General features: G+C 46.4%; 1 protein-coding gene across 2 annotated transcripts in view; it reads right to left on the minus strand.

Annotated features, from left to right (window-relative positions):
* PMEPA1 (prostate transmembrane protein, androgen induced 1) overlaps nt 1-19,519 on the minus strand; it is an 84,345-nt gene extending 64,826 nt beyond the window's left edge. The window contains exon 1 of one of the 2 annotated variants that reach the window (XM_053394350.1): nt 19,302-19,519. Coding sequence is in view for 1 of the 2 variants with exons in the window: in XM_053394347.1 (XP_053250322.1) it covers nt 10,794-10,896 (103 nt within the window). In the remaining variant the exon portion in view is untranslated. Of the gene's footprint in view, nt 1-10,793; nt 11,343-19,301 lie in introns of those variants that run through there. The other variant, XM_053394347.1, reaches the window with a different exon arrangement.
* Between the last annotated feature and the right edge of the window lie 248 nt (nt 19,520-19,767).

Below are 19,767 nucleotides of genomic sequence, written 5' to 3' on the forward strand. Positions count from 1 at the left end.
GTATATTTGAAACACCACTGCAAAAGCCTGCAAACACCCCATTCCACCCCACCCTGCTGCGCCCATTTTTGGGATTTTCTGGGTCACTTCTGAGTTTGGAGTATTGAGCGTGTGAGCAGTCGTACACACATCGGACATGCCTAAAACAGTTGTTGCCTGTACCAGTCGCTGAGAACCCTAGGAGGGGAGAATGATCTTGTGCCCAGGTCCTGTTCTTATGAAAACATCACAATGTTCAAAAGGGTATCAACCTAGAAGGCAGACTGGGGTATTTACAAAACCTGCATTTACCATTCTTTATCAATCATACATTCTGCAGATCTGCAGGCACACTCATAAAGGTAAAGGTACCCCTGCCCGTACGGGCCAGTTGTGACCGACTCTAGGGTTGCACGCTCATCTCGCTCAAGAGGCCGGGAGCCGGCACCGTCCGAAGACACTTCCGGGTCACGTGGCCAGCGTGATGAAGCTGCAACTGGTGAGCCAGCACCAGTGCCGCACATGGAAACGCCGTTTACCTTCCCGCTATAAAGCGGTACCTATTTATCTACTTGCACTTAGGGGTGCTTTCGAACTGCTAGGTGGGCAGGAGCTGGGACCGAACGACGGGAGCTCAGCCCGCCACGGGGATTCAAACCGCTGACCTTACGATCAGCAAGTCCTAGGCACTGAGGTTTTACCCACAGCGCCACCCGCGTCCCTAGGCACACTCATACTAACACCTTAACTTTACAGTGTGTCATGAGAAATGCATATAAAGGTGTTTAGAACCAAATTACTAATCAAAGAGCTATCCAAACCACTTTCAACCAAAGTAGCCTTAGGCTTGACTCACACATACATGTACCTAGAAGGTCTCTTAACTGTGTGAAAAAAGTTGATTGGTTGACAGAAGTGCATGTTTCCTGATGCCTTTTGATTACTCAGCGCTATGCACTGCAGTTAACTATGCGAGATGCCTCTATTGGAAAGGCGTTTGGCCCGAGGTGATGTACGGATGCTCAGCTTGTCATGTTTCGTCACTGACAGATGTCTACACATGTAAGCCGTCCCTACTTGTTGCAATCATCAAGCGACGAGGTTGCATGCCGAAATATGTGAGTGCTGCACAATGTAACATCAGTAACAGCAACATACAAACTACTGCCCTTGAGAAGCCACAGAAACAAAGCACAAGGTGTCCCGGCAATACTGCAAGGGAATGGGATTCCTTTTTATGCCAGAAGTGGGAACTGACCCTGAATTCTGATGCAGGTGAGCCAAAAGGGAGTTGTGCTCCTGATGCAGGTGAAAAATTGTGCAATGGTCAAGCAGGGCAGAAGGAACTCAGAAGATTCTTGGAACGGGAAGGAACCCGGTAAGAGGATCACGTAGCATGAAAGGAAGGAGCTGGAGCTGTTGCTGGTCAAGATAGACAATAATTGGCTAAATGGATAGATATATACCAAGAAGAAGAAGAAGAAGAAGAAGAGTTTGGATTTGATATCCCGCCTTTCACTCCCCTTCAGGAGTCTCAAAACGGCTAACAATCTCCTTTCCCTTCCTCCCCCACAACAAACACTCTGTGAGGTGAGTGGGGCTGAGAGACTTCAAAGAAGTGTGACTGGCCCAAGGTCACCCAGCAGCTGCATGTGGAGGAGCGGAGACGCGAACCCGGTTACCCAGATTACGTGACTACCGCTCTTAACCACTACACCACACTGGCTATGTTCCATTCTGAAGGCCAGAGGTGCATGTGCGTCAGAGAAGCACAACCAGAACAAAATAGGGACAGAACACTGAACAAAGAGATAGAAAGAAAACCAAGAACTTTGATGGTGGTGGTCGGTTACTAAGCTCAGCCTCAGTCTGATAAACTAACTCGGCTTCATTTCCAGCTCTAAATCAGTGGGTTATTCCAAAGCACAACTATTTCACTGTTGGGTTAATCTTTTGAGACAACCCTATCCCTATCTAAAACCACAACTTGGATAAGAAGTATAGCTTACCATTTGCCCAACAACTGATAACCTACCAGGCTGTACTCGTGACCATGCGTGATGCTGGTCAGATGTGCTGTCGACTGCAGTGAAAAGCATTTCGACACGTCCCTGCTATGTGCTATTCCTAATCTCTGATGCGTACAGAGCATGGCAGCACCAGTTCCCCCATGTATATGCAAATCTGGGTATTGCCCACCCCGATAAATGGCTGTCTGTATTCCCCTTTGGTTGTTCTGAGCTGTCCCACAAAAGCCCATCAGAATCAATCCCAGTGTCTCTGGCCCCGTGTCTCATTTCCAGAAATGACTTAGTCCAAGTCCAATGTGCAGGATTTAAATTTGGAACGCTTTAAGCAAGTTAGGAGACAAATCGAAGACTGAAAGTTGTACTATCGGTCTGCTGCAGATCAATCTCATCCTAGAAGTTGAAAATCTGTAATAAGGATTTCTCCTTCTTTTTGCCTGAATGAGTATTTGTGGCATAGGCTGTTCTTTGATACAGTTGTTTTCAGCAATATTGACTTGTTTTTTGACTTCCACACTGCTAATATCTGGTATGGGATTTGTTTCTGACCCCATTGTAGCCCATAGCAGATCCCCATAGATTTCAGTGGAGCCTGAACTGCTATCAACTAGCTAGCAATTCATGAGTCTCTTCAATATATACTACATATATGTTCAGGAACTCACTGAAGATCTACCACTATAAGCACATGTGTATCAAGGGGAATTTAATGTACGGTGCTCTCTCTAAAAAGCACCCTGGGCCTATTCACCTAGACAGGTCCCTCAGGTTAGCAACCCTTCAAATTCCTGCTAATCAAAACAGCAAGCACAGTTGAGGAGAGAGAGTGCAAAGGTATAAAGACATTGCTTGAGGTCTTGAGGAAGAAATTAATATTTGACCACAGAAAAACTGATGTGCATCTGCTCCAGAACAGCTAACTCAGGATATTACAAGCAACACAGAATACCCTAAACACAACTCTATGTATGTAGTCAGGGCTCAGAAAAGACCTTGAGAAGCTGTAAGGCTTTGCTCTGAAACACAATAGCCTAATTTGGACACAACGCTAAATGCCGAAGCAGTTCACGTAACCCAGTAATGTCACTGGCCTTGTTACGACATAATGCTAAACTATGGTTTAGCCTTACTGAATGAACATAGGGCACTCCCCACTTCTTTCCGTCTGTGTGGCTACAGAGACAGAGATAGTAAGCTTTCGCTTCCACTTTCAATTGGCCGAACTTTAGCGTTGCATCTGAGGCTGTGATCCAGTATGGCCTAAACTATAGTTAGGCGTGACCGATGGTCAGGGATGATGAGAGCTGTGGTCCAATAGCTTTTGGAAAGGCACACATTAACCACACCCAGTTTATTGAAACAAGCCAGCTCCATAAACCACGGTTTGAAGTTTGGTTGTTTGAGTAAACCAAAGCCAAGACTAACCACAGTTTGCCAAGGTTCAGTTGTAACACTAAACTGCAGTTAGTTAAAACGGAAGTTTCTGATCTCCCTCTCACGGCCATATCAGGAGAAGGTGGCTTATTCATGTATTGCTAAGCCACAGTTATGTCTAAATGAGGCCAATGAATTGCATGAACTGCTTATTCAGGCTCCATTTAAAATAACTCCCTAGCGTGCGAACACAATCAACATGTGCTTCTAAACATGCATCATCACCCATGTCCACATGTCAGGGAACTGAGCCCTTCTTCCTCTTTAATTAAATCAAGCTTGAGTCCTATTTGGATTGACCCACATGCATTCACTAATTGCAGAATGGTTGTCAGAATAGAGTTGCTATCTGCTATATATATATGTTTTGCTTCCTGAGATTTTGGAAAGAGTAAACAAGACAACAATGTTGGAGACTGTATTCTCCCTATTCTATTAAGAGAACCAATTTATATTCTATTGTGTTTCATAGAATCATAGAGTTGGAAGAGACCACAAGGGCCATTGAGTCCAACCCGCTGCCAAGCTGGTGAAGCTTCCAGCACCAAAAGGCTGAGCTGGTGAAGCTGCGTGGCGTGTTCAGTTGCTCTTGAAACTGAACCAGTTGTACTCCAGCTTCTGTGAGAGAAGGGAACATTGTCATTTTAGGTTAAAACCTCATGGGGTAGAAGACCAGGGAGAGGTCCCAGGACACAGAAAAGCCAAGGGAGATAGAGGTCAGAGATGAGAAAGGAGGGTCAGTGAAGAAGGAAGGCTGCAGAAAAGAATAGAGAAACAGGACTTTTAAAGGGGGAGGCAGAGAGGGAGCTCTGAAGGGATGTCAGAATGCTCACGGTCAGGAGGGGCCTTATATTGTGAGCAAGAGAGGAAGAGGAGTGTTAGGGAGGCTGGGTGAGAGACAGAGCAGCTAAAGGAAATTGGACAATGGAAAGAACGCTTTGAAAAGCAGGAACCAGAGAAAGCAAGCAGTGGTGGCAACATGGAACTTAAAAAAGGAAGAGTTCAGATGAAAATAGAATTGGAGCTGTGTATATCACTGATGGGATGCGGGTGGCGCTGTCGGTTAAACCACAGAGCCTAGGACTTGCCAATCAGAAGGTCAGCGGTTCGAATCCCCGCGACGGAGTGAGCTCCTGTTGCTCGGTCCCTGCTCCTGCCAACCTAGCAGTTCGAAAGCACATCAAAGTACAAGTAGATAAATAGGTACCACTCTGGCGGGAAGGTAAACAGTGTTTCCGTGCATTGCTCTGGTTCGCCAGAAGCAGCTTAGTCATGCTGGCCACATGACCCGGAAGCTGTATGCCGGCTCCCTCGGCCAATAAAGCGAGATGAGCGCCGCAACCCCAGAGTTAGCCACGACTGGACCTAATGGTCAGGGGTCCCTTTACCTTTATATTACTGATATGAAGGATGTGAGTAGGCAAAAAGGGGCCGAGGACTGTGGGGAACATAGCAAGTCTCCTGTCTAGACCTGAGAAGGAAATTGTACCATTTGAGCGTCTCCTATCACTGTGGCATGGTGTCCTGGCAACCCTGATGAAGCCAAAACGCAAGGGAGCGCCAGTACTTTTGGGATGGGGAAGGCAAAGGGCAAAACTGAATTTCACTTTTGTTTTGGACCAGTCATCCAGTTATTTGGCTGTATGCTTCTAGTGTAATATCCCTAAGTTACTAAAGGCAAGCAGCTATAATGAAATGGGAAAAGTATGAATGAAGACAAGAGTTTGGGATATGGATGGTTCATTTATGCCAGGGGTGGGGAAGGTGCGGCCCTTTGGATGTTGCTCAACTACAACTCCCATCACCCCAAGCCATTGGCCAAGCTGGCAGGGGCTGATGGGAGATGGGAGTCCAGTACCTGCAGAGCTACAGGTTCCTTCTTCCCTGTTTTATACCTGTCATTTAATTCTTCTGAATTTGCGCCTGCAAACATTACAGCAGCACATAAAGAGTATAGGATGCCTCCCCATCCCCCAGTATCCTCAGGCAACATCACATTGGGGTACCCAGACAGACAGGACCTCCTGTTACCAAAACCTGGTGAACTTAATAAGCTCAGAAGTCTCCAATACCAGCCAGAGAAACCGAGGCAGAATGGAAGAAGGCTAAATTGTTACGGATTTGCAGCTCTACTTTACCCAGGCCTCACAAACTACCTTTCAACAACACACACGCTTCTTTAACCCCTGGGAAAACAAACCCATTGACAACACGGAGCAGAATTAACTGTTTTATAGAAATGATCGCAGCAGATGAATGAAGAGTGCGACGTTACTCTGCCGATCCGAATGATTTGTTATTTACAAAACGCAGCCAACAGTGCGATCTCCCTTGACCTCATTTCACTCTGTCTGACTGATTAGGACCACATCGGGGATGTCTGGCTGTCTCAGAGAGTGTCACGGTGAATGGTTGCTACGGTGGGTCAGAGTAGTCAAGACTTTGAACTTGGAAGAGGGGGAGCGGGGGGGGGGGGGTGAGGAGAAAGAGGAAGGCAGAAAACAGACACTCTGTTAATCCTAATCCAGGGCTGAAATGCAGGAACCGAGTTTAACATGCATATACAGTAAAGATGAGCATTTTAAAAAGAATATTTCATTCCCCCATTGTGGAATCCTCCACCTTCCCTCCGTTTGCAGAATTACAGGTCAGCATCTCATCAAAATGTGCTTGCAGCTAGATAATTCATGCCCAGGATTATTCAGTGTGGCTCAGTTACCTCTTAACACACTTGGGCTTTTAGCTTTACAAGGAATCAAATAGCCTTTTCACTACTCTTTCCAATGAATGCCTAAGAGTGGGGAAGGGGTTTTAATTCTCCTTCAAGGTGGGATAAGAAACCTGGGTGTAGGAGTATTTTAGATTAATTTATCTGGGGTAAAAAAAATGGTACCAATGACTGCATGCATTCAAACATCGAACAGGTGGAAGACGACAGGTACAAAAATCCTCTCCTGGGGTAGGTATTTCAGTCCCTAAAGAGACACATCACATTAATCACTAGTTCAAGAAGAGTTAAAAGTTTTTAATAGATTGGGTTCCACAATATCAGATGATATCGTCATTGTGATTTAGCAAGCTGTGTTAGAAGCAGGCAGTGCTTCTTGTTCATACTTACCTGGGAGTAAGTCCCATTGAAGTCAATGAGGCTCACTTCTGAGTAAGTGGTTGCACTCTTCTTAAGAGAGCCAATGTGCAGCTCAACTCTATGAACTTTTATTCCCCACAGGTGCCGCTAGCTATTCAAAGGGCTTACTCTCAAATAAGCGCATGGTAGTGTTGAGTAAAGCAGACACTCCTTAACGGATCCCTACCTCATTATTCATAGCTTTTTACCCACAGACTAATTCACCTCTACAAAAAGCAAAGGGAATATTGAAAATTCATATATTGAATAGCATTGTAAACTGAGCTCTATCTTCAAAGTGCCAAGGAATCATTTGAAAGAGAACAAATTGTTCCAAACAGGAAACTTTTCCTGTGTGTCATACGAGACTTTCTCTTCCAGCAGAATGTTGAGAGCAGATACTTATGTCCCCCCTTTTTTTGTTATACCTATTTTCTATACTTTTTCCAGTGCCTATCAAGTAAAATAAAAAGTTTTACTTTCTCAGATGTAGGGTGGGGAAGATGGGTTTGGAAGTCCATTCATTTTTTGTGTCAAATGAGAGAATCACAAAAAACTACCCATATTATCTGCAGTATGGAGTTTGCTCAAATCAGGATAGATTAGATTCAGTAATAATAATGTTAGGATAACCAGGTAAATCAGCTTTGTACTAAAATATACGAATGTTTGGTTTTATATGGAATCAATGTTCAAGTCCTGTTTGAGTTCCAAGTGCAGAGAAGCATGCCAGGTTTCTCAAAATAGCAAAATATAGCTTAAGAATTTTCAGACCTAATCAGTTAAACTCTCAAGTAGTATATGCTGCTGTTAGGAGCCCAGAAATAGCAGAAAAAGCCAGGTATTCTAATATATTGGCATGAATAGGTAGTGGTCCCATTACCTTCCATACAGCTGTATGTTTTGTTATAAAAATGGAAATTCGCTTTGTTAGGAAGACCATAGCCTGACCACTGTAACATGCTTTACAAGATTTTAAGATTGGTGCAAGATACTTGGAAGTAGGTCCAAATGATTTTGATGGGGCTTACTCCCAAGCAAGCGTGGAATACAGTATGTACAAATTGCAGCCCACTTATATTTTGCCAATAACTCCCAAACTCCCATACAGTTTAAAATTAAAGCAGATTCTAGCCCTAAAAAATAAATAACTCCATAACACATAGAACTGTTGGGTTTCTGAACAGTCTGAATATCTAGATAGAACATGATAAGTTTTTAAAATAAGACTTTTCCTTTTGAGCCAGACTAGGGTTAATAACAAACAACAAAAAGGAGAAAATGTCACAGGTGATTTAATTCCTACACAAATGTTTTTAAAGAAACTGCCTATCAAAATAAGTTTGCTGGGATATTCCCTTCCTCATTTCACTTTGGCCTCTAAAGAACTAAAGAATGTATATATTTTGTATTTTGAATGCAGTTTAGAACTGATGCTAACCCTTGCAGGTCAAATTGCCCTGAGTATCACTACTTCAAAGGTGAGAAATGAACTCTATTTGGATCAGCAGACAACTAAATTAACAAGACTGCCTCCATGTCAGCCAAAACATCATTATGGCTGATTAGCTGAGAGAGTAAGGGACTGAAAATAAAAGTGATGAATTTGAGACAGAAAGAAGAAACAACCTTGCATTGAGGGACATGGGAATCTGGCATCCTGTTACACAGTAGACTTAAGTCCCACACATATTTTTTTATGAGCTGGGAATTTTCCAGCAGGTGAATAGTCCAACCCCCCAATTTAAAGATCAGGAATGAGATTTGGGAGGTGCGTGGTGGAGAATCCATCTTAATTGCTGCGGTATTAAGAGAGATAATCAAATTTTCTATGGACATTGATCTTTTTAATTTACGGAAACCATTTCAGCCTACACCTCCAATAGGAGAAGACCCCTCCCACAATCATTATTAGGAAAAGGACCTGCTCTGTCTAGGAGTCTAGCTAGCTTACCACCAAGGGCACAGGCACATTCACCAGTAATGAGGACATCAGGATTTTGTGCTGCTTGGATCTTTAACAAGTTCTGTGATATATATTTTTTTTTAAAAAACTTGCCAAAAAACCAACAACAGAGGGGGAGGTGGTAATCATCACAAAAGTGGAACTGTCAAAAATATTCCGGACCTGGGCGTCTCCTAACATTAGAGAATTTAGCTCTTGAGTGTAACACTGCAGAGCGGTAAAAACAATCCCAGACTGTATTTTACTGCTTAGTGATTTAGTTCGTTTCTCCCACCCAGGCACATAATAAACAGATTCTTTTGAAAACTGCCACCTCTCTCTCTCTCTCTGAGATACTTTAAGGTACTTAGTCCATAAATACAGGGGCAGAAATCATGCTATTTCATTTGGTATCACTGGCTCTTAGACAACACATTTAGTTAGCCAGCTTTATAGGCACTTTATAGACAGACACACTCAGGGAGGGGGGGGAAGGCAACTTTGTCTGACTTACCCTTTCTAAAGGCTAGACAGAGCTGTAATCTACTTCTCAGACCTAGCGATTACTATTTATAGGCACAAATTCTAGTTCGCTGGACATAACATTTGCATTCTTACCACACAGACACACACACACAGAGGACTAGGTGATGAGACAACTTAATTGCTGAACTATTATCCTGTAATTTCATGGCGGGGTGTGCCGCTGCACCGTTCCACTAACGTTGCTAATTCACCACCGTCCTCTGCTGTGGTTCAAAAGGCAGCCGATTAAACATTTTGGAGCCGGAACCGGTATATGAGAGTTCTGCGTCCTGCAGGATCAGTCCAAAAAGGTCCATCTTAAACAACACCCCCCTTCCCCAGTATTCTGTTTCCAAACCACGTACAGTTACCCGCAAACTCGCATGCAGAACACAAGCACCTGGTAGCCCGAGGTAGACTGCTACTCCACACGGGAGCTCTATTTAGCCACAATGCTCAGCCGCTTTGACCGGCCCTCCATTATGATACGGTCTAATCTTGTTTTTCCTTCCTTCCTTTTCAAAGGGTCTCCCGAAAGAGCCTTCCGGATCGTTGCAAAAGGCGGGTGCCAAATGCACAATTGCAACCCGAGGAAGGAAACGGGCTCAAAGCTTAGGGGGTCTGCAGAAGAGAATCGGAGATGTGAGGAGCGTGTGTGTGATTGCTTGGGGGGGGGGAGAGAAAAGGGGTCCCGATCTGCAGCGGATTGCAGCAGGGCAATAAACCGCAGGGCAGCCACGGCGGTCATAAGAAAGCAGAGCGCGTCGGTGTGTTGTTCTGGGAGGAAAGGGCTCCCGGGGTTGCTTGCTGGATTCTCCAGCCGAGCATGTGCTTTAAATAGCCTGAACAGGCTGTTTCACCGTCTGGCTTAGGAAGCAGACAAAAGCTCCTAGGGGCGATGGAGCTCACTGGCTGGGATCGCGCGGCCGCTTCGCTCCTCCCCGGCCCCCTTCGCCTCTCTCTCCGAAGGGGAGACCCGGCCGCGCCGCCCTCGCCAAAAGCCGGAGAAGAGGCTGCTCCGCCGCCCGCACCACTCCGGAGGTGGGCTTTACGCACGCGGAACGCGCGGATCAATATTGCAACGACTCCCCCTCCCCGGGTCTCCTTTCGGGTCTCTCGCCGCCCACCACCCCCCTCACCCCATCCAGCCGGCGTCCCCTTCCCCTCCCCGGGAGCCTCGCACCGTCCCGCCCCGCCGCCGCCGGCCAAAGGAGAAGGGCAACGTTAAGACGGGAGGAAAAGATGTCGAGTTGAAGTTCAGATCCGGGAGAAAAGAAGCCAAAAGGCAGCGAACTCCGAGACTCTAGAAAGCAACTCTTTTGAGGTCCCTGGGAGAGGGTCTCCAAATCGCATTTTTGGAAAGCTGGAAAATTGTGCAGGGAGGAACGTTACGGGGGGGTGATTTCTTTTTTCTTTTTTTTGCAATTGAATAAAGGAAAATAAAACTTTGGGGCACCCGAACACACACACACAACTAAGTGGGGAAACAGAACATACCCGCAAGTCTTAAAATACCTTGTTTTCAAAAAACACAACAACCAACAACAACCCAACCCTTCGGTTTTTTTTGCAGCGCGAAATGAAATAATCGCCCAAAGCCCAGAGAAGGCGCCGCGTTTGGGAACCCAGCAAAGGCGAGCGAGGAGAGTCCGAGACGCCGCTTCTCTCTCCGGCCCCAAACAAGGCGGCAGGAGGAGAGTTTTTGCACACATGCAAATACAGATAGAGAGATACGGAATGGGAAAGAAGTACTTACTGATCTCCATACTCTGAAACAAAGACCGTTTGCAGTTGCATGTACAGGAGACATTGGGCTGGCTGGCTCCGGTTGTGCTGTTGAGACCCATCAAGTTATACATTTAAAAAAGAAGCGGAGAAACAAAGGACGGGAAGACTTCAGGGGTCTCTCCGGACAGCACAACATAAAGACGGGATCTTCCTTCGAGGGGTTCGGCGGCGGAAGAAGAAGAAGAAGAGTAGTGGGGGGAGGGGGGGGCAAATATAATTGATTAAAAAAAACCCCTTTGGAGAGGGAGGAAGGAAGGAATGGGGGTGGGGTGGGGGACACGCACCCTCCAAAAATAAATTTCACAGGGTGCGGGGGGGGAGGGATTCAAGTTTAGGGGAAAAAATGGGGAGCACTAGAGAGAGGAGATCTCAGCTCTCAGCTCTGCGGCTGGCCCCCTCCCCTCCATTGCCCCCCAGCCCCAGAAGTTCGCGGACAGAGCCGGGTGGGAAAGGGACTTGCTACTTTGTTTCTCTCGGTGTGTGCCTCCCTCTTTCTCTCGCCTGCCCAGGCAAGATCTTAGTAACTCCCTCCTCCTCCTCCTCCTCTTCTCCCCCCCCCCGCACTCCTCCTCCTCCTGCTGCTGCTCCTCCTCCTCCAACCCCCCCCCGCCCCCGCCCTTTGCTCCTCATTCAAGTCCAAGGAGATCCAGTTTCATAGGGGAAAGAGGAGGGGGGAGAGCAGACAGACGGGGTGACGTCAGCGCTAGACTGGTGCTGCCCTTTCCAGCGGGCGGGGCGCGAGCGGCGCAGAGCGAGGGGAGGGAGCGGAGGGAGCCGTAAGGGAAGAGGCGAGGGCGGGCGGGGGAGGTTGGCGGAGGGAGGGAGGGAGGAGGCGCGGGAGCGACAGGGCCTGCTACCCAATCGCAGGCGGCGTTTGCCTTTCAGCCGCGCCCTCCTCCTAGGCTCGGCGCCCCGCCTCTTAAAGGCAAACGCGCGCCGAACTTTCCCCCTTCGGAAGGTGCTTCTCCGAGGAACCGACAGAGGGAGATGGGCTCCTCGCCGGTAGAGGTCCTTATTTGTGAGCGGCGGACGAGGCTTTCTTAAGACGCTCCAAGTGCTCACCCCCGGCGTCAAGGAGGCACAGTTAATATATTGCTAAGTGATGTGAGCGGTTTGCAAGAGCTGACCATGCCCGGAAATTGGGGATCCTCTGCAAAGTGATTTTTTTTTTTTGCACCTCTTCTTAGTTTATGTTAATGAAGCTGGTTTCCATCGGGACTGAGCTGGAGGGAGCGAGCCTGTGCGTGTCTTAGAGCGACATGGCTCCTATACATCCTATCCACGTCTTCTCAGAAGTCAGTTCCCTTGAGCTTAGGTAAAGGTAAAGGGACCCCTGACCATTAGGTCCAGTCGCGGACGACTCTGGGGTTGCGGCGCTCATCTCGCTTTATTGGCCGAGGGAGCCGGAGTACAGCTTCCGGGTCATGTTGCCAGCCGCTTCTGGCAAATCAGAGCAGTGCACGGAAACACTGTTTACCTTCCCGCCGGAGCGGTACCTATTTATCTACTTGCACTTTGATGTGCTTTCAAACTGATAGGTTGGCAGGAGCAGGGACTGAGCAACGGGAGCTCACCCCATCACGGGGATTCGAACCGCCGACCTTCTGACCGGCAAGTCCTAGACTCAGTGGTTTAACCCACAGCGCCACCCTACCTTCTGGGAAATGGGTATGGGGCTAGGGCCATTGCAGCAGTAGCAAGCAAGGCTCTTCGGATGGGCAACCTCCGTCGGCTGGGTTTCGTTTGCAAGGGAGGGGAGGGGGAAAGCAGTCCCGAAAGAGGTTCACCTGTGACGAGTCAACATGCATCATGGCCCTTTCAGTAATAAAAAAGGACGGGGGCGGAAGAAACGGGGCCGGGGGAGGGGAGAGATAAATATTGCACTAGTGACCTGTCCCCCTGCGGATCCAGTTGCACTTGTCCTTATAAAAGCTTTGGTCCCGCTCACCTCTAGCTGTTGCTTTTGCTCCTTGGAAAGGCAGCCTTTAACTGACTGCAGATCCTGTATCTTTCTTCCCCCACAAAAAAGCCCCCACACCATACATTTAAAGTACATATTCAACACACCTTTAAAGCACAAGCCTTCCTTCAAAGGATCCTGGGAACTTCAGTTTGCTAAAGGTTCTGGGGACTATAGTGCTTGTGATGGGGAAACTACAATTCCCAGGGTGCTTTGGGGGAAGCCATGTGTGTTAAATTAATGCAACGCTGCCTCTGAAGATGGTTAGGAAACTTCAGCTGGTGCAGAATTCAGCAGCCAGGTTGCTCACTCGGGCAAGACAGTCTAGAAGAGCACATTACACTAATCCTGGCCAGACTGCACTGGCTGCCAATTAGTTTCTGGGCCCAATTCAAAGTACTGGCTTTGCATGCAGAAAGTCTCAGGTTCAATTCCTGAGACCTCTGCCTGGAACTCTGTAGAGCTACTGCCAGTCAGTGTGGACAGACAGATCATTAATCTGACTTGGTGTAAGGCAGCTTCCTATGTTTTGCATCAAGACTGAATGAGTGAAAAGCTGAATGAAGGCTCGTGTCACGGGATGTGCATTCGTTTTATGCTGCCGGCGTGACTCTTTGCTGTAACAACTTGCATGATGCCCCTTACAAGACATCAGAGTATACCGTATTTTTTGCTCTATAAGATGCACCAGACCACAAGACGCACCTATTTTTGGAGGAGGAAAACAAGAAAAAAATAAATCTGAATCTCAGAAGCCAGAACAGCAAGAGGGATCGCTACGCAGTGAAAGCAGCAATCCCTCTTGCTGTTCTGGCTTCTGGGATAGCTGTGCTGCCTGCATTCGCTCCATAAGATGCACATACATTTCCCCTTACTTTTTAGGAGGGAAAAAGTGAGTCTTATAGAGCAGAAAATATGGTAATTAATGAGGGCAAGTAAAGGTAAAGGGGACCCCTGACCATTAGGTCCAGTCGTGACCGACTCTGGGGTTGGGGTGCTCATCTCGCTTTATTGGCCGAGGGAGCCAGCGTACAGCTTCCGGGTCATGTGGTCAGCATGACTAAGCTGCTTTTAGTGAACCAGAGCAGCGCACGGAAATGCCGTTTACCTTCCCGCCACCTATTTATCTACTTGCACTTTGACGTGCTTTCAAACTGCTAGGTTGCCAGGAGCAGGGACCGAGCAACGGGAGCTCACACCGTTGCGGGGATTTGAACCGCCAACCTTCTGATCAGCAACTCCTAGGCTCTGTGGTTTAACCCACAGCACCACCCGCATCCCTTGTAATGAGGGCAAGAGGACATCTTAAAATGGCTCATCTTTCAAAAAGAATTTTGAGCTCTTCAAATTATAAAGTATGCATTTCTCTGTAGCCTAGGAATCGCATTTTCATATTTGGATGCCATAAATGTGTGCATTTTATTTTTTTTGTGTTCATACAATAACTCACAACCAACATGCAAGTCAAATGTTCAGAGTTCCAATAGCTTGGTACTCAGTGAGAGATCTGTTTTCTAAGACAGTTAGCAATGGGCCAACTATGTAGGTATGGCTGGCTGGCAAATATCAGAAGGAATGTTAGGTAAATTTAATTCACAGTTGCCTGCTAGCACACTTTGTAGCACACTGGAAACTCCTATCTAGCACAACAGGTACAAGTGATGTGCTAAAGTCCAGCTGTTGTCAACAGCACTGGGTCACGCTACAGCACTTTGGGTAATATGTGAGAGCCAATCTATGCCTGAAGTAGAATGAGGGGATAGACTGGAGTGGTAGAATTCTGGGATGAACAGATGAGATGTCGTATTTTTGAATCTCCCTGTGTGTGTTCTGAATTGTTTTGAGTGGTCTGAAAGTTTATAATGATTTGATTATATAATTTTAATTATAACTAGCAGCCACATGCCCAACATTGCTTGGAAAACTAAGAAACCCCCAACACCCTCCAAATCAGTACCGTTTTGAAAGGTTCGGCCTGTCATCTTCATTCAAAATGGGGTCCATTTGTATCCAAACTTAAGACAGAAACCTGCTCTTGATCTCAGGAACCATTATGCAAAATTTGGTTACAATTATCCTAAGAGTTGCCTAAATGCATAGGGAATAGACAAACAAACTTGCAAAATATATAGTAGATAATGGTTGGATGCCCTGGGAAAAGCGGTATAAGTAACAACAACCATCACCAACACCTTTTGGAAGCCACCCAGAGTGGCTGGGGCAATCCAGTCAGATGGGTGAGGTACAAATAAAAAAACAATTATTAATAGTATTTTTAATTTAGTATTCATAACATTTTCCCTGATATTTACTATATGTGAGGATGCTTTTTTTAAGGGTGCAGTCCCATACTCACCTGAAAATGAGCCCCATTGATCTCATTAAGGCTTACTTCCGTGCAGACATATATAACATGGTAGTATAAATAAACAAACAAACCGATCCATTCTTAAGGAAATCAACCCTGAGTGCTCACTGGAAGGACAGATCGTGAAGCTGAGGCTCCAATACTTTGGCCACCTCATGAGAAGAGAAGACACCCTGGAAAAGACCCTGATGTTGGGAAAGATTGAGGGCACAAGGAGAAGGGGACGACAGAGGACGAGATGGTTGGACAGTATTCTCGAAGCTACCAGCATGAGTTTGACCAAACTGTGGGAGGCAGTGGAAGACGGGAGTGCCTGGCGTGCTCTGGTCCATGGGGTCACGAAGACTTGGACACGACTAAACGACTAAACAACAACAGCAAGTGTAAATAAGTATGCATTTTTTAAAAAATGCAAACTCCCACCTACAGTTTTTTTAGGTAGTACAGTCCAGAATTCTATTGCCTCAGGCTACCAGCTCCTTCTGTGTAATGTGCAGGTTGGTCAGGGAAGTCACATGACAAGGCGGTCTCTGGATGTTGTTGGACTACAACTCCCATCATTCCTGACCAGTGGTCATGCTGGCAGGGGCTGATGGGAGTTAAGAGTCAAGCAGGAGGAGGAGGCTGTTGTGTTTCCTACCCCTGGCTTAAACGTTTAATAGGATAGGCTTGTTATGTTGTTAGAGGGTTGGATCTCAAACCCGACCCCAATATCAATACCTGGGGGATAAAGTTCAGGCCTCCACTGCTAGAGAGGAATGGGGCTGAAGCTAGGGGCAGAAAACTACTGGGACCAGTACTTGCATGGGGTCCCAATATGCTTTTTCTGGGGTGTGTGGGTGTGGTAGAACTGTGTGATAGCCTGGTGACAGCCACAGATTGCTGGCTGGAGACATGGGGAGAGAAAGACTGTAGAGAGAGCCAGTCCCTTCTTGTGAGTTTAAAAAACAAACAACAGCAACAGCAGCAGGAGCAAGCCACAGTTACCTTGCTCTTAGCAAACAAGTGCACTAGGGATAAAATAACCCCAGAAATGATGCCTATCTTTGCGCTAAGATTTAGTCCAAAATTATTTCTGTCCACCCTTAGCTGAGAAATAAACCTGCCTTGAAGAAAGGCATGTATAATAAAAAAAAATTGCTGATGCAAGCTCAGCCATAGCAGTGCGAACAAGCTGCTAAAATACTTGGCAAATCCTGTTACTCAGAGATAAAGACAGCTTTGGGTTCTCTTGTAAAAAGAAGGGAATGGCTCCTCCATAATTCTTCGCAGCTATGATTTGCTGCTTGCAAATAGTTAAAGGGTCTTTATCTTGCTCCTTCTCCCCCTAGAGAACTAACAATGCCAAATGTGCAAAAGTACAAGGTGATTTATTTTTTTTAAAGGGCTCATAATGAAATGGCATGAAAAAAACCCGAAATTACTTGCAAGCCTACGGAAATTATGAAGCACCAAGCATGGTCTTTCTTAATGTTAAGTGTGAACTTTCATTGCCTTCCGTGGAAAATGGGATTTAAAAATAGTATTAAACAAGTTTCTAACAGTCTCCCAAGTTTGTTTGGAAACTGGCTCTCGCTGATGAAAAGGCTTTTTTGAACATGAACAGACTCCCAGAAGATTGTTTAATCTTCACACTTTTGCCACCTGACAGTCTATGCCCAGCTTCAACAATACTTGATAATCCGGTGGGGATGAGACGAAAAGTCTTGTATCACAGAGAACAAATGTGATTTAAGAAGCTTAGCAGCTGAAAGGTTGTGAATTATCTTAGGGCTAGAGAGCGAAGAGGGAAACTTACTAGGTGACTCTTAACGGGCTCTCAGGTGATGTTCCTCCACCATCCCTCTGCGGCAAAGCTGAACACCAACGGAATTGAAAGCAACTGTTTGCAGTTAAGGCAAAATGTTGGCACTCACATCCACCAACGCTTCTTTAATAAAAAATAATAATAATAAAAACATCCACCAACGCTATGCCAATTCATTCCCAGCTTATGGACACTGAGAATTAATGGGACATAAATTTGTCAAAGACCCTGATGTTGGGAAAGATGGAGGGCACAAGGAGAAGGGGACGACAGAGGACGAGATGGTTGGATAGTGTTCTCAAAGCTACCAGCATGAGTTTGACCAAACTGCGGGAGGCAGTGGAAAACAGGAGTGCCTGGCGTGCTCTGATCCATGGGGTCACGAAGAGTCGGAAACGACTAAACAACAACAACAAATTTGTCATCACAAGTATGCCAATTTGGAATCTAGGTTTGAAATTTTTTTAAATGGGAAATGTTTGAATTTGAAATTTATTATTTTTTAAAATTGTCGTTTATGGGTGGACTTAAGTGACACACTATTACAAATACTCTCTGTAAGTATATCGGCTTTCCAGAATGAATGATGCCCCCTCTCCACCTGCTCAGTTTTAGGGGTTTTCCTGACACCCCCCCCCAGGCAAGCCAACTGTGGCTGGCACTGGGGGAGGAGAGAGGGGGGAAAGCCCTTTTGCACAAGCAGAAGCCCTTGCACGGGGCTTCCACTTGATGGGGTTCATTAGGCAAATTCCATCCATGTTTCTAGAAAAAAACCAATCCATGAACAGAGTTCAGAAAAATGGCAACCAAACTGATCACAGGGCTGGAGAGACTTGAAAGCCTGCAACGTATTGGAGCTTTTTCACTTAGACAAAAGGCTGAGAAAGAAGAGACCAGATAGAGGTGACTAAAATTGTGCACAATGCAGAGAAAGTGTGTACAATACACAATAATTAAATCCTGGAGCCATCCAGCGAATGTGGAAAGATTCGTCATTAAAATGGTTGGGGTATATTTGGATCCTCTGGCTCAGGCAATGAAAGGTCTTGGAGCTTCTCTGGTTAACTGGACATACTCATTTCAGGCAGAGAACAGAGGATTGTAAACAGGAGCACACAACTCTGTCCTCCCAACAGCTTCTCACCACTCCTCAGTATCTGCTGCCTGAGGTGGTTGCTGCACCCTGCCTAATGGTAGGGTCAGTCCTGCAGCATGCCAGAACCTCAGGCGCTTTAAGTAGCAGGGTCCGCCCCCCCCCCAGGGGAAAAACTAGGCTTTATTCCACCTGGGTCAGAGACCCAGTTTGGCACATGCCACCATGGACAGAGGGGGCAGCTGCCCTCCCCAAATCAAGTAACTAAATAAAAATACTGAACTGACCAATTGTGTCGCAGATAGCTTGGTTTTGCCCCCGCCCAACAAAAAGCCTCCCCCCTAAAATAAATCCTCCCCCCCCCATTTGTGTACACCCACATAGAGGCTGGGAGCCTCAGTGGTACCCTTCTGTGGCATCACCCGGGGCCAAAAAATCCAGCTAGTCCCCTTGTAGCTATGGCACCCCAAAAACATCCCCATGACAAGAGACGGAAGCTGGTGTTTTCTTTCTGCATTGGTTCTCCACTTCCCAGGACTACTAATTCTTGGAAGCCATGTTGAAAATCTATCAAGAACAATGGGAACAGGGATTTGTTGCAGTTTGGGGCCAGTTCCCCACAATGGTTTCTTCAGGCTTGTCCTCTGTGACCATTGCCACCAATTATACTGAACTGTACCATTGGTCTATCTCGCTCAGTATTGTCTACACCAGGCATCCCCAAACTCGGCCCTCCAGATGTTTTGGGACTACAACTCCCATCATCCCTAGCTAACAGGACCAGTGGTCAGGGATGATGGGAAGTGTAGTCCCAAAACACCTGGAGGGCCAAGTTTGGGGGTCCCTGGTCTAGACACTGACTGGTAGTAGCTCAAATTGAACCCATGACCTCCTGTGTTCAAAGCAGGTCTCTTCCTCTGAGCTACAGCACACTGCTCCGTTGTATGCAAAACTCTCTCCCCCCCCCCCTGCACCCTGTCCTTCCCCCCTCCCTGCCCTTCATCCTTGGCTTTGACCCGACACCTCACCTCTCGGCTGTGCTTGCAATTTAAAGCAATCGGCCCGAGGCTAGAACCTTAGAGCAATCGTGTTCTGAGCGAAATCCAAACCATATTAATGCATATACCACCAGCACATGTCTTCACACTTACAGTATGGGGCTGAGTCATAAATAAGTCACTGTGTTAACAAGACACATTTGCTCACGTTTCATCGGAAACCATTAAACGGTGACCTACTTACACTAACCTTGCCATTAACCATCGAGGAGGCCTCTCCGTCTTCTGTGCAGGGCCTTGTTGCTATTACGCGTGAAACAGGTCCGGGTCGTGCTACAGACCCTCTCTTGCTCCTAAATCAGTGGCAATCCAGAGGTTCAGGCAGCAGCTTTTCCCAGTCTTATTTGGAGATTCTGGGGATTGAGCCCAGATGCACATCCTCTGAGATATAGCCTTCCTCCTGCTTCATCAACCTCTGCAGAGGAAAAATAGAATAATAGGAGCACGGCCATGGGCCAGATTTAGGTTTGATGAGGCCCTAAGCTACTGAAGGTAACGAGGCCCTTTATATGTCCAGCTGTCCTTTGTCAACAACAAATTGCCACTGTTTTTTTGTGTTGAATATATGCTATATGCTAATTTATGGACCTAATAGGTATCTAAAGCCATTTGCTGTACGTAGATTTTGTTTTATTCATTTTTTATCTCATATTTTG

The sequence above is a fragment of the Podarcis raffonei genome, chromosome 6 (genome assembly GCF_027172205.1).
Source record: "Podarcis raffonei isolate rPodRaf1 chromosome 6, rPodRaf1.pri, whole genome shotgun sequence".
Classification (NCBI taxonomy): Eukaryota; Metazoa; Chordata; class Lepidosauria; order Squamata; family Lacertidae; genus Podarcis; species Podarcis raffonei.